At 41.9% G+C, this 15,354-nt stretch overlaps 1 protein-coding gene across 1 annotated transcript in view; it reads right to left on the bottom strand.

Moving 5' to 3' along the window:
- Positions 1 to 7,758: 7,758 nt before the first annotated feature.
- DYNC1H1 (dynein cytoplasmic 1 heavy chain 1) overlaps positions 7,759 to 15,354 on the bottom strand; it is a 43,749-nt gene continuing 36,153 nt past the window's right edge. Inside the window, exons 65-78 of the mRNA XM_056491944.1 lie at positions 14,306 to 14,466; positions 13,940 to 14,051; positions 13,797 to 13,857; positions 13,305 to 13,428; positions 12,865 to 12,978; positions 12,408 to 12,578; positions 12,048 to 12,265; positions 11,763 to 11,866; positions 11,177 to 11,388; positions 10,548 to 10,701; positions 9,579 to 9,721; positions 9,040 to 9,208; positions 8,556 to 8,683; positions 7,759 to 8,140 (exon numbers count right to left, since the gene is read on the bottom strand). Of these exons, the coding sequence (XP_056347919.1) occupies positions 8,012 to 8,140; positions 8,556 to 8,683; positions 9,040 to 9,208; positions 9,579 to 9,721; positions 10,548 to 10,701; positions 11,177 to 11,388; positions 11,763 to 11,866; positions 12,048 to 12,265; positions 12,408 to 12,578; positions 12,865 to 12,978; positions 13,305 to 13,428; positions 13,797 to 13,857; positions 13,940 to 14,051; positions 14,306 to 14,466 (2,000 nt within the window). The 3' untranslated portion in view covers positions 7,759 to 8,011. The remainder of the gene's footprint in view (positions 8,141 to 8,555; positions 8,684 to 9,039; positions 9,209 to 9,578; positions 9,722 to 10,547; positions 10,702 to 11,176; positions 11,389 to 11,762; positions 11,867 to 12,047; positions 12,266 to 12,407; positions 12,579 to 12,864; positions 12,979 to 13,304; positions 13,429 to 13,796; positions 13,858 to 13,939; positions 14,052 to 14,305; positions 14,467 to 15,354) is intronic.

Raw genomic sequence — 15,354 nt, 5'->3', positions numbered from 1 at the left:
GAAGAAAAGAGGTGTAAGCAACAAGGTCTAGCTCAGCTGGAGGCAGAAGTGGGGTGAAGGCTTGTGGGGTTTTAAGCTGCTCCTCGTATAGCTGCTGTCACTGTCACCCCCACAGGGACTTGTTCCTGGTGCCTCTTTAGAGCAACAACCCACTGCTAGCTTTAGAGTGAGATGTTTTGCTGAGGTTTTTATACAGTAGTGCCTTCTGCACTGTGCAGAAAGATACAAGAAAGCTAGCTAGGGAAGAGATAATGGGAAGGAATTTGATTTGGAAAAAAGTAAAAATATTTCCTCATTACCTATAAAAAGAACACGAAAAAAGGGAATAGAGATGTGGCTTTTAAAGGATCAAATCAGATCTGTTTCTTTGTGAAAGGCAGACCTGATCTGTAGCTCTCCAGTAACTCTGAAAAAATACTGTTCCTGGTATTTAAGAACAGTAAAAATTGTTGTGTTGGATTGTAAGTGATTAAGAAGGATGCTCAGCTACAACTGTCCTTCTGCTACAGGGCAGATCACAGGAACAAACATCTTGGGTCACCCTGGCTGTCTCTGTGGGCTCCCCTTGAGTGCTGACTCCTGTCAGCCTGAGGGGCTGTGAAGGAAATGGGGCTCCAGAAAACAAACTGGTGAGAGCAGAGGGAAGTGTCGCATCCTTGGCCACTAGGCCTTGCAAACTGGATGTGTGTGCATATGTGTGCTTTTAAATACATATTTCTGTATATGTGTGTATTTTATATGCACACTTGGGAAATGTAGTGACTAAAGGAGTGCAGGCCCCCCAGGCAGCGCTGCCGTAGAGCAGCCTTGCAGTGGCACAAAGAGCAGGCAGGATTTCACTCCGGAGTTTTCTTGCTTAATTCCCTCCTTTTGGAAGGAGCAGCTCCCCAGGTGGAGGAGGTTGAACGGGGCTGTGTGAGGGTGTGGGCCCGGCCCATAAAGCGGGAGAGGCGGGAGGGGCTGGGTCCGGGATGGCATCGGCTGGGAGGCGGCAGCGGCGGAGGAGGCGGCGGGAGACCGGGCGGGGTACGGGATGGGGATGGGCAGAGTATGGGGCCGTGGAAGGGGACGGGATGGGCATGGGCAGAGTATGGGGCCGTGGAAGGGTACGGGATGGGGATGGGCAGAGTATGGGGCCGTGGAAGGGTACGGGATGGGCATGGGCAGAGTATGGGGCCGTGGAAGGGTACGGGATGGGGATGGGCAGAGTATGGGGCCGTGGAAGGGTACGGGATGGGGATGGGCAGAGTATGGGGCCGTGGAAGGGTACGGGATGGGGATGGGCAGAGTATGGGGCCGTGGAAGGGTACGGGATGGGGATGGGCAGAGTATGGGGCCGTGGAAGGGTACGGGATGGGGATGAGGATATGGATAGGAGGGAACCCCCATAACAGAGTCCTAAACGGAGAGAGTTCATCCCCTCGATGTGTGAGTGTACAGGGACTGAATTTTGCAAGTGGGGAACTGCAACAGAGGGCTGGCTTATGGCACAGCTTTGCATTTATCCCTCTCTCGTCTGATTGGATATCTTGAGCACAAATACGTCTTAAAGGATTCAGAAAGCTCGTAGTGCCTAAAAGAAAAGGAAAAAAAAAAAAAAAAAACCCCTCTAAAGTTATATTTTCCTCATGCTGCATGAAGGACCACCAATGAATGAAGTCTCAGACAGTGGCTGTCTTTGATTGAGAGCTTAACACAGACTATGTGAAGGACTGATCAACTTTTCTAGCATAAAGGGAGTAGTCATTTTATCTCAGAGAAGGTTTTCTCTAATGTGCTCTCCTACCCTCTGCCTGTTTCAGCAGATGCTCAGGAAAAGGAGGATTCTGTTAAAAGCCCAGACTACATAGAAAGACTGGCAAGAAAATACATGGTAACTTTTCTAATTACTGCTTTTCTACCTCCCTATTAAAATACAATTCAGAAGGCATTTTTTGGTTTGCCCTTGGCTTGATGATGCAGCTGGCTGGGCTGGAAAAGAGTGCATGAAGAACAGGTGTGCATGAATTAATTTAAATGGGAGGGATGGAGGCAACTCCTTTACTTCTGCCCTACCCTCTGGGGACTATGGGGGCTGTTCATATGGTCTCTTTCTAAGCAAGAGCTTTAAAAAAATTGAGGTGTTTTGAGTCATTCATCTGCACTTCTGAGCTGTAGGGCCACCAAATGCAAATGCAAAGAAACAGTGCAAACTAAAAAATATTTTGTAAAGCTACTCACAAGCCTGGAGTAACTGTTCTTAGCAAGCGTGAGGCACGTTCTGGACTGCTTCCCTTTGTGTTTTTGGGGATGAAGAGTGATGAGAGAGGCTTCTATTTTCCCCTTATTTCTCACTTGCACAACCCAACCAGCACCACAACTGTGGGATATTTGGAAAGACAAGCTGGCTTCAGGTGGGGAAGGTTTAGAGAAACTCCAACCTATAGTTGCTACTAGAACTTCAGCTTCATCCTGAAAGTGCAGTAACTTTTGCATTAAGTGGCATTTCTTTCCCTTCTTCCTCTGCAGCAGAAGTGCACAGTGGAGTCAAGCACAGAGTCTGAGTCTGAATCTAGGGCAGAGGTAAGGACTGAAGTGTTCTGATGGTGATGTGATTCCCTGATGTGTATTCAACTTTTCCTTCAGCCTCAATAGGGAGCATCCAAGTCACGTTGTGGGGTTGTTGATTTTATGAATGGGAAAAAAAACCCAAACTCAATACTACCCTTTCCATCAGGCTCTTTCTTACAACTGTTACTAATTCTAGAAAAGTCGATTGCAGGGGGATGAGGCAGGAAAGAGACAGTATTTTAGGCAGATGAAAATGCTGACCTGGGCTGTTCCTCATGGTTAACTTTCAGCAGCTCTGGTTCAGTGGGATTTCTACAGCTCTGGGTGGAGAACCTCTACATTCTGATTGTCCCTTTTGGAGGACATTAAGCTGTGTTGCTGTGGCAGTTAGTTATGGATATTGGTAACTTCTTGAATATTGTTCTGTGAAACCAGAACCATGTGTTTAGTGCTGATGAAAAAGACCTGATATTGGAGTGGAGAACAAAACACTTAATTTGTGGGTAAAGCTCTTTGGAATTGATGCTCACTGTTGGTCCATGTGATTCACTGTGCTTTGTGACTTGGAGAAGCTGGCTGCCAGGAAGGTCAGGGTGAGGCTGGAGATGTCTGTGTTCTCCTGGGAGAAACCAGTCTGGAAGCCCAGCTGTGTGAGGGCCAGGTAGGGTGGCAGGGGGCTTGCACAGGTCCCAGCCTGAACAAAGAGCTGGCTGGTCTCACTGAGAGTGCTGAGGCAGGTGCCAGGCCAAGACTGGGGGATTTCTGTGCTCTTTGGAGAAGCAGAGGGGCTTTGTTGGAGTGTCTCTGTCCTTGAAGAAGTACAAGAATACACAAACAGGCTTTGGACTTCAGCTCCTCTGATAAAGCCTTTGGTTTCTTGTTGAGCCCAGATTACTGAGCCCTATTTTGTCTCAGCTGTGCTTCATTCTCCCCCTTCCCACTGGAAGCAGCATGGCACTGACTGGCAGTGTGTTCTCTGAGCACCTGTGCTGGGTCCTTTTCAAGAAGAATTTTTCCACTTTCCTTGCTGTCAACTTCTTTCCCTTTGCGAGACTTGGTACCTGGGGTTTGTGGTTGCTTTCTAAAGGGAGTCTCCCTACATGTTTGTGTTTTTTTTGGTTTTTTTTTGTGGTGGTTTTTTTTTGTCTTTTTTTGTTTTTCTTTTAACAGACACAGACTCTAAGCACTATTTTGGGATTTCAAATCATCCCCATGTGAAAGAACAAAAAGGGATATGGGAGGGAAGCTCTCTGAACTCTAAATTGTATCCTGACTATGTGCTGTTTTGGTTTATTTTTCTGGTGGTATGAAATAGCTCAATGGTCTCTTTTAGTGCAATGTTTGAAGTGCACTAAGACCATAGCTCTACTTTAGGTTAACTTTACCAAACCTTCAAAAGTTAGACTGAGACACACTGTTTATTGTCTTTTAGCAAAGTGACATCACAATCTGGCTTTGTCTTCTATAGGATTTCCACCTACTCTGTTTTTCCTTTGGTAACTTATGGGAAAGAGCCTTGTAAACCTATGTTAACTTCTCTTAAACAGGTTGTGCCTAGCCCACTTGCTGGACGACCCAAGAAAGCAAAGGAATCCAGGGGACTACAAGTAGGTTTTAGTATTACACAGTTCTTGGTGTAGCATCTAAAAACTAAAATAGAGGTAGGAGTGTGTAGATAAACAGATAAGCTTCCACAGTAAGTCTGTGACTTAGGTTGAAAGGGATTTTAAAGTCCATTGTGTATTGCATTGTTTGGCTTGGTTTTTTTTAAGGACATTAATCATCCACCATGTTTAGAGATGTTTATTTTAGTTTTTAGATCCTTATGATGGTGATTCAGAAGATGCCTCTGTTCACACTGACTGCGGTATAAAAGATGCATCATGCACAAACAGTGGCTCAAAAGCAATGCCTCTGGAGGATGCTGATACTTCAGAAGATGAAGAATCCTTCCCTAACCCTCCAAATGTTGGTGAAATTCAGGCAGCAAATGGCTGCAGCGCAGCCCTGGAGCTTGCTGGCCTCCAGAGGGATGCCTTGCTGCCTCCAGCCACGGAAGCATTTATCCCCACGGGACTGACACCTGACCACGCCTTACTGATGGCTGTTAACCCTTCAGTCCCCGCAGAGCTCCCTGCAATCCAGGCTGACACTGCTCCACAGCATTGCTCCCTGCTCACAGCTTGTTGGGATGGCTCAATGGCACAGCAGCCCGTAATTAAAAGAAAACAAGGGATTCCTGTTCCAGAGGGTGCTAGTGAAAAACTAAAGAGAAAGAAATTCCGTGCAACTTAATCTACGGGATGAATAAATCATTGGAAAAACTGTTCTGAAGGATCATTCCTGGTAGAGATTTCTTTTGTAGAATGTACCTGAACTAAACAGGTTACAAATACACTGTGAGTGAGCTGTACAGTGAGCTCTGAATTACACTTGAAAAATGGAATCAAACTAGTTGTCTGGCAATTCCAGATCTATCCACAGCATGACAGACAAGCTTGGTGCCCTAGTCCTCTGGAAGCCCCAGCTCCTGTGTGCAGTACCTGGAGGCAGCTGCTCAGTTTCAGTGTAATTTCATCAGTGCTGACACGGGTTTGTTGAGGAGAGAAAGAGGAACAAACCCTTGGCTGCAATTAGCTTCCAATAGCTATGGCTTGTGTGGCACCTGCTTCATGTCATCTTTGGCTCTTGCTGTGTCTGACCTCCCTACGGTAGTGAATGATACAGGTTTGACCACCAACAGCAGAATTGCATTACTGACTGCAACTACTGGCAATCCAGCATTTATCTTCTCCTTCAAAGAGGGAGAAATTGTCTAGTTGCTGTTAACACAGCTATTCCTACCTCATTTGACCAATGTTTTGGGGAGTTTCTGTGTAGCTGCTAGATCAGTGTTTACAATGTAATGTGGAACACATTAGCTCAGAGCTTCTTAGTGACAGCAATCATTCAGGAGCTCCAGTGGTGCCCACAAGATGGGAGGCCAGTTAAGAGAGCAAAAACTGTCTCTCTGATCTCCCTCTCCTGTATGGTAATTTCTTTAATCAGGTTTAGAATCTGGGTGGTCCATTTGCGTGGGATGGGAACTACTAACTATGAAAGTGCAATGATGGCTTGAAAGATGCTAGTGCCAGCAATTTGTGAAAGCATTTGTTTTGTACAACTGGCAGAAATTTTTAGTTTCCAGTTTTCTCATAAGATGGAAAGCCACTCAAAATATTATTTGACTGCTTGCTAGCATTGCACCCTTCCACTTGTGTATTTATTTTATTAAAGCAACTTTTCTTTCATCTTTATTTCCCCTAGCTGGAAATGTTTTTTAAACAGCTTGGAATATATGTGGTTATACAGTAAGTTTCAGAGGCCTTTGCCTCTGAAAGACAGAAGGTACTGTGGTTTGCCCCTTGACTGGACCAGAGGGAAAGATTGCTGCAGTGAAAACTGTGACGTTAATTGAAAAAACCTCAAACAAACCAACAACCAGCCAACCACTTTCAGCTATAGCTTAGGAATACAACACTGTGATGCAGTCAAGACGCTCATTTTAAGTCCTGGCTATCAGACACCCTAGCTCTCAGCCCCATCAGCTGAGGCTTAATGAAAGTGAAGGTCCTGACTTTCAAACTGCACCCAAAACCCCTAAACTCACCTAAAGAGGATTTCAGTTTTAAAGCAGGTGTTTTACACAGTGGGAAAAATACGACAGGAGAAGAGGGGAGTAAGTGGAAAGGTAAGCCACATGGGACAATATCTACTCACTGGAGTACATACTTTATTCAGTATGAGAATCCAGCTATTCATTAACTTGTGAACTGTAACTGCACCTTTTGTTAAGCCAGGCCTAATGCAGAAGTTAACATAAAAGACCTGAAGAGTTTGGGAAGCTCAAGTTCTAGGATATATGAGACTCTTCATCTCCCCAACAGCATTTGTCAATAGGTGGAACTGGTTTAATCAGAGTTTTAACAGTAACTGTAAGTGGTACCACAGCCCAGGTCTATGAGCTGTGCACAAACAGCAGTTGCTGAAAGGAAGGTGCATGTTCAACAGCCAGCTCTTGATTTAAGCTAATACTTCATACTGCAGCTGGTACCCAGAGCATGCTGCTAGCAGGAGGTCCTTTTGTCTGTACAATGTAATTGAAACTATGCTGGAGGCAGTGATACCAGTTCCAGACATGTTCCGGTGCTGGAAAGCAAACTCTTTCATAGAGGCTGAAACAAAGCAAAGGCATTATAATTACAACTCATCTTGGATCATGATGGACGTAGTTCTCATCTCTGTTCCTCACAACTGGGGATTCACTGGTCTGGGATTCACACTTTGTAAGGTAAAAAAAAACCAGCCAGGACAGTTCAATCTCAGGGATTAACTTTGCAAAACAGTAAGAAGAGGGCAGACAGCAGAATTCTGTTTTAGTAAACAGCAAGCATTGACCAAAACAAGTATGTGAGGCAGGCTGAGATAGCAATTTTTCCTCCCAGCACAGGCTTGTACTATAGGACCCCTTATCACAGAAAAATACTAGATCTGCTGCTATCACAGGAGCAATCACTGAAGGAAAGGGCTCCCAAGATTTCTGTTTTGAGATTAGAAAGCAGTGTACCTGCATTCTTCATACACATCTTTGAACACTTGACTTTAGCCACTGTCAGAGAGGACAGCTGTTCTGAGAGAATGGTCAGAAGTGCTTAGCCAACAAATTCAGGATCAGAAAAAGCAAGCAAATGCCCAAACCATTACAGCAACCCAAGAAATTAGCAGGAATTCTCAGCTTCCCTAATTTAGTAACAGTTAGTCACATGTGAGAGTCTCAAATAATATTGTAACATTTAATAGCCTCCTCTTGGGTTACTGACTCATGAATCTGGAGACATATTTCACCATAAAAGCATTTTGAGAAATAGGAAGCTCCGTGGTCAATAGGACAAGAACGTTTAGTTCAGGATACTTCAGCTTTTCAATGCACTGTAGCAGGTTACTTCAAGTAAGACCCAGTCCATTGCAAGTAATTAATGCAATGGCCTGAATTATCATAGGAAATGTCAGGCTTTATGTCTTACTGCACTACAGACTTACATTCCAAGGTTCCTGTTACTGGAGGTTAGCTTGAAGAGCAATTCACAGTTATTCTCTGAAAGGATCATGGGTATAGGTTTTCCAGACCAAAACCATCACTAAGAATTAGATTAACAGAAATAGACAGTCAAAATTTTTGCTATATATTTTATTTAATATAACATAATCCATCAAATAACATATCTACCAATAACGCTCTAAAAATCTCATTCAATCTTCCTTCAAAGAAATCTCTCTGGCCTACCAGCTTCCCAATGCACCGTCACATTTCCAGGCAACTTGACACAAATCCATCTGCTAACCTACCCTGATTACAAAAGTACAAGTGAGCACTACATAGACTGACACTTACTATAGCATTAACCAGTGAAAATAAGTTTGTTCACTCAGTGCAGAGAACTGCAACACCGCGCTCATAGAAGCTGCGGGGATCTTCCTTGGTGGCTATTTCAAAGTCAACGGTGAAAATCAGATCAGCACGAGTGAAGTTCAGATAAACTGGTAAAGTAACCTGGGAAAAACATGAATATAGAAGAGTTCTGTAAGACAGCTGAGAAGTGTCACAGATTTCTGTAACACTACATGGTACCAATGAGATGGGAATTTGGTTTCACATAGCTTAGTACTCAAAATATGAGGAAAAACCCCAAACATAATAAATTCAGATGGTGCTATAGGTATAAACTTGAGTTTTGACTTGAACAGCACCAAACAGCATTTTTGGATGCTTCTCCTTTTTATCAATCTACAAAGGAAAGACATGGTCAGCACTACATCTGTTTGCTGCTAGCCCTGAAATCAGATGCCAGCTGACACCAAGAATAATTAGAGAACACGAATTTGATTTGTTGTGTCTGGTACAAGTATCCCTAAAGCCTTAGGAAAACAATTGGTAGGGATATCTAAATATTTTCATCAATACTTACAACATTTGCTTTTTTATCAGCATTTGTCTGCTTGATCCAGCGAAGCTGTGTAATGGGCAGGACAGTTGAAATTGCATTTGAAAGTGACAGCTTGTTGTTACTGCATGTAGCTCCCTGAAGCTTCAGGCCTGCAAATTGCAATATAGTTTAGAGTTCTAAGAGCTTTCACACATCCAAAGGCTGTCTCCCTCTGTATCATCTAAGGGCTAAGTACTTGAAATGAAAAGTATTTCATACTGCAAAATCAAGAGGTTGTAGGTGATGCATTATGCAATACCACTTCAATATATACTGACCCCAGTCTTGAGATTTATTAGCATTGTAAGTACTTCCTTAATAACTAATATCAGACTAATCTGAAAATACTTTCAGAAAGCGTTAACTTTTGCAAGAACAGCATCTTTTTCATTTGACGTAGCCCATTTAGTACCAGAAGCTTCTGAACACATTTCAGAGCAAGATCCCTTCCTTCACCTAAGTTTACCTGTGACTCCAAAGCTGCAGGCATCCAGGACTGCATTCTGGGTAGTTGTAACATTGACCTCAAGACAGAGTTCTTCAAGAGACCAACTGTTTGCTTGGGCAACATATTGTCTTGTAGCAGTAATATATGCCTCTGGTACAAACAGGCCACCCAGGCACACATGGATGTTCTATTTAAGGGAGGAAAATACAGGGAAAAAAGTATTTCAGCTGCAGTATTAGTTAATGGCTATTATAAATGCTTCAGCAATCTATTTACATTAAAATGTTCCTGCTACTACTGGAACACAGTGTAACTGCTAAGATGCTTTTTGCTCCAAGGCTTTGTCTCCTGTTGTTCCACAATACTAATGCTCCCTCTGATCTCTGTGCAGTTAAGCCTGCTAAGCCTCATGACGCTGTGATCAGGAGATGCTCAGCAGTATTTACAGACATTTCAGAGAACATTGACTGAGGAGCTATTTAGAAGTCCTGATGAGAAGACTCCAGCAAGCAGTTACACAGCTCCATCAATAACCCCGAGAAATCAGCACAAGGTACCTTCAGTTCTTTTGCTCCACCAGATGCAGCTGCCTGGGAGATATTCTGGAGCTGTTTAATACGCTCACTGAAGTCAGACACCCACTGGATAACAGTCATACCAGCTGGCACTGTGTAATGAGACCAGCTACGAGGCAAAATACCTACAAAGATGTGATTAGAATGAAGTTTTGTTCACATATACAAGTTGAAATTACACACTATATTGAAACTTTGAAGACTTGGACTGGAATATCAACCTCTATTTTAAAAGGCCCGTCAGTAAGTGAAAGTACTTTCAAAGATTACAGAACAAATGGTCTCCAGGTCTACTCTGTATTTAAAATGCCACCCAGTTGGAAATACCCTTCAAGAGCAGCTGCAGTTAAACACAGCTATTTACTGCAAGACCTAATCTTCAACTCTGCATGAAGATTTGAGTTCTTTCGAAAAAACTGAAGAGGTCGAGTACCTGTGTTTCAGAAAATATTTTTGTTCAAATCACCATGTATTACAACATGCAGTGTATCTGTAAAAATTCCACATATATATACAATCTTTAAATAAAAATTCACAGAACTTGAATATTTTTTAGATTTTATAGGACCAATACTACTCATTTGGTGGTATAAATAACTTTGTTCTGTCACAAGTCAAAAATTGAGAGAATTTATTAAGATTTTGGCCTAGAAATTAAGCTGCTAATATAAATTGCACAAAAAAGCAAAATAATATTACTATTAAAGCCTAACTATTATATAATAATTATAGCCTAATTGTTAAGCTATTATCAACTCCAAGTTGAAATCTCATTCCAAGCCAATGGGAATTTTATGCTCAACTTTAAGTATTACTTATGTCAAATGGCAAAGTCTACCCACATTTTTCTATCATTTTTGGGTGTTTTTTTAAGCTGCTGATCACAGCAGTGTCCTACAGAGTGCAAGAAGCAAAGAGTGCCCTGGGAGATGGTAATTTGAATTCCCATACCTTTCACCAGCTCATTTATCAGTGTACGCAAATAGTTGGTTTGTTTCTTCTTCCCTTCACACACTTGAACCACGTCTGCCAGGTCCTGACGAACATCCTGGAGCAGCTTAGCTCCCATCTTCACCTCTCTCTCAAAGAACCGGAACAAAGGATCCTGATGGCCAAAACATTCAAAATAAGCTGCAGATCAAAGTCCTTATTGGAAAACTGCTATGAAAAACAACCCCCAAATTCTGGGTGGATGGAACAGTGACACTGTGACTACAAGCACTGAACATGAGGATGCAGCCTGTGGTGCAGAAAGTGATTGCAAAAACTGTTTTACAACCAACAATCTCCTCTCTCTTGGAGAAGCAAGAAAGTAGAAGTCACAGTTAAGAACAATTAATGCAGACTGCCTGGCTAAACTGTTTGCCATTGCATTTCTTCAAATACTACCCAAAAGACGTAAACGAGGTTTTAGGAACATTTCAAGAAACCCAGCAGATCATTACACGGCTATGGCACTCAAAATCAGCATCCATACAGGTTCCACTGACCCCTCAGCATCGTAATTGGCACTTACAAATCACAGTGCACTTGAACTTGTGCTTGTCCTACGCCCACATTAAATAAAACATAGTTCTTACTTTAATGTTCTCCACAGTCCGCTTCAGATGGTTTAGAGTTTGTGGGATAAGGTGAAGCCAGTTAGAGGCTGTGGTATGCAGTGTTCTCATCCAGGCTGGGCGTCCATCTGATGTGGAATCAGTTCTTGTCTTCTTCTCAGTTTCTGCGTAAGCCAGATCATCCTCATCCTCCAGCATCTGCATTTTCAGCATTTTACTGATCATATCTATGCCTGAAACAGAATATTTGCTGTTAGAGAAGCAGTGGCATCAAGATTAAAACATCCTGCTACATACAAGAACATGGACTTTGCTTTATTCCTAGTCTAGACTAGATTCAGAATTGCCCAGAAGTAGGTGGCTCCAGAAGCTTAAAGCCTTCCAGAATCAAGATAGGAGCTTGCCATCTGGAAGACTAAATGTAACTGGCTTTTTTGATTCATAGGCTCCTGGTCAGTTTTTGGACAACTCAAAAACCATCTATGTTAAGGGAGAAGGAGAAAGCTATTGACTCTTTAGCAAAATTTTTATTTCTCTTCTGCTTTTTAGTTAAAATGGTGGCCTGGTAATTAATTTATGAAAGACATTGCTAAAGTTCTGGATTTACCTTGTGTGGTGAGAAGAACTTTCTCAGCATTATTTGGCAGTCCCAGCCATGATGGTGTTTGTGTATCTGGGAGCATCTCAACCCACTGGACAAACTCTTCACGCCTGCAAGACAGAGTTTCAATATTCATTAAAGGGTTTCCTCTGCTAGAATGCCAAGGTAATGCTTTTCCTGAGACAGATGTTTACACAGCACAGAAATACAGGTTACATGCTTTGTGTGCAGTTTTCTAGTAATAAAAATAAAGTTGTACATAAGAGATCAGGATAAGGAAAAAAATGATACCTGATTCCATCTGGCATCTGAATATCTTTGTGTCCATCAACCTTGCAAGCCAATTTGAATTCACTGTCAAAACTTAAGGTAGTGAACAGTCGTTCCAAGAAAGTGTTTAACAAACGTTGATCAAATTCATTATCGATACGACCTCCATAGATAGACTGGGCCATCAGTGTCTTCAGTGCAGACCAGGGGATCTTATCAGGGGAAATGTTTTGGCGACCCTATAATTAGCAGGAAACAATTGTTGAATTGCCAACAGTCGTTTTTGTGCCTAGTCATTTAACTTTCTTAATTTTTCCAGACTGTTTCAGTGAAGATCCAAAGTAAACTGTTACCTGTGTCTAAGTACACAACACTACTTGCCTTTGCTGTATCATCCAGCCAGGTATCCACTGTGTCACAGGCAGATCTCAGGTCAGACTCTCCAAACTCGTACTTCTTGGACCAGCCCAGTGGAGCATAGCGCAGGCGCTCTTGGATAATGGCATGGAACCAGGCAAGGAGGAAATATAAGCGAGCACGCTCATTTGGAGACTAGAAGTGGGGAAAAAAAAACCAACACAAAACCAAATAAATTGTTACTCAAGTGAACTGATAAAACGAAAGCCTGCTAAAAGACTAGAAAGTATCAGATTTAATGCTGGGTTGCTATTGAAACTGAATACATTCTACCAACAGAAAAAGCAACTCCTACTTTACTTGGGTGAGGAGAGAAAAAACACTTCAGGTACATCTTAGTATCTGAGGTTTTATCATCTAAGGTAAGATTTCAACAAACATGTTCTTCCATTTATTTTCATCAAGACAAACCACAGCTCACCTTGCACATCCTAGAAACTGGAATGCTACTGAAGGTCCTCAGCATGTTTGCCTTTACACCAGGAGGAGGCTCAAACACGAAGATTCGGCCAGCACGTAACAAATTCACTGGCACCTAGAGAAGATCAATAAGCTCAAATCCATCTGCTTTAGCTTTCACTAAATTAAATCTCAGCACAGTTTGCATTAGCTTCAAAATCTCATGGTAAGCACATCAAGTACTGCCTATCTTTTGGAGATAAGGGGAATCAGCAAAAGGAACAGTATGAAGTTTACAGCTATGATTCAGTTATCAGAAAGCGAGGCTAATAACTGCCCTGACAGATTTTTCCTTCTTCTTTACTGCAGAAAGGCAGTCATGAGAGAACCTTCCCTGGGGGGCACTCTTAGCTCTGCAAGCCAGTTACTCTGCCAGATAATCAAATTTTTAATCAGTGTTACCTTTGGATTAATCTCCATGGTAAGGAAGAGTCTGAAGCAAGCATGGGGTTGCAGGGAATGTAGTTTCTTTTCCAACTGCATGAGCCAACCAGGAGCCAGGTGAACGTTCTTCAGCATTACCCATCTGTGAAGTTTTGAAACAGAACAAGTGTGGGTGAACAGCTTATGGAACCTGGCTGTGATTATCACAGAGTAACAGAATGTATAAATGCTACAGATTTTCCTCCTTCTTTTAAACTTGCCTTCTACATAGAATCAGTTACTATGTACTGTAAATGGGTTATCTTTCTTGTTTTGCAGGTACAACCTACTTCTGAAAATATTTAAACAGAAGATGTAAACAGATGTACTTGCTATTACAAACTTAAATTCAAAAGATAGGCCTACTTTTTTGTTTTACTCTCAGTTTTATCTCTTTTTAACCAATAGGTAGCTTCCCTTATTTACCTTTCTACTAGGCAGTATTGTAGCTGAAAATGAAACAGAACTTACCTTCCAGATTTCACTGCTGTGTTTATTGCTTTATCTGCTTGGTTAAATCCTTCAGCAGAACCTAAAAGACAGAGGGGTTGCTAAATCTCTTACTGCTAACATTTTCATTTATGCTTAGATATTGAAACAAGGTATGCTCTTACCAATAGCAATAGAAGTAATCTGTGTATTCTGCTCAGCTGCAAGGTCTTCAACATGACCACTGGCATCATAACCAGGCACTGAACACATCAGCACAGGGGTATTTGGTTTCACCTGTGCTCCAAGAAGTTGAAAAGGATATGAATCAATCACTAGATAAATATGAGAATGCAGTTAAGCTCAGTGTTTCTTCCCTCTGCACAACTAAACCCACTATGTTATTCTTAGTTTTACTTAAAAAAAAAAAGAAAAACAATCCACTTCTCATACCACAAAAGGATAAGTAGAAGAAATATTCATTGAATAGCTTAACTCACTGTGGAACTCATGCAAGGTGGCACTAAGCATTTCAAAAACAAGAAGTTTACCTCTGTATCCACAATGTGTGTCAGATCTAAAGGCTGCTCCATGATGGACATGAAAGACTCTCCAAGGTTAGTTGAAACAAAGGTATGTGCCATGGCCAACAAACGATCTGGACGGAAGGCCTGGATCAGAAGCAAGCGATGAATGGCCTGTCCAATGGGAGCTGGAAAGGAGAAACAGGATTACATGGACAGGTAAGAAAACCATTCTCTATCCCCTCCTCTCTTCAATTCTCCAATTTCTCCCCATCTTGTTCTGAAGACTACATATTTTTAAGGTTAATTATCCTTTTGGAAGGTCTGATGCAACTTTTTAACGAAATGCTTATATTCTGTTTTCAATTTGATAACTGAAAAAAAAATTAGCAGCTTCAGCTAGTTTACAAAACCAACAGGCTAGAATTATTGACATGAATAATTTTAATTTCCAGGGACAACAGATCATTTCATCTCACTCATGAAATAATCTGATCTTCTGCTTGAAGTCATACACATTTGACTAGCATGGATAGGGTAGATAACCTAGAGCTGCTCCAGTTAATGGTCCAGCAGCTTGTAAATATGAGCTTAGAATCCTCAATTTAGAAAGCTACAGGAATGAGCCTGGAATGATCAAGGACAGCAAACACTTCCTAAAGTTACCTTTCAGATGGGGGAGGAACTGAAGGGCAACACATACCATCAAGTTCTCACACTTAAAAAATTAGCACTGACAGCTAATGTAGCAAGAGGTAAGACTTCATGTTTAGGTACAACTGCAGGTCTAAAACTCTACTAGACCACCTCTGTCCTCAGAAAATCTGTGTCTTGGAGCTTTTTAGAGTATTGAGCTATCTCCAGACTGGCAATGACTAAGGTTAATCCAAACTATTATGCAATCCAATGAGATTGTAGAATTACAGTTTCATCCTCAGTGGAAGACCAGATCACAGGTAAAGGTGCAGCAACCAAGTGTAGTATAGCTTAGAACAGTTTGGTTTAAAAAACTCCAGTGAAAACAAACAAACCTCCCAGAAAACCCCAAAACAACCCAGAAGCAAACCCACTAGATT

The sequence above is a fragment of the Oenanthe melanoleuca genome, chromosome 5 (genome assembly GCF_029582105.1).
Source record: "Oenanthe melanoleuca isolate GR-GAL-2019-014 chromosome 5, OMel1.0, whole genome shotgun sequence".
Taxonomy (NCBI): Eukaryota; Metazoa; Chordata; class Aves; order Passeriformes; family Muscicapidae; genus Oenanthe; species Oenanthe melanoleuca.
This window is presented reverse-complemented; position numbering and strand designations above follow the sequence as displayed.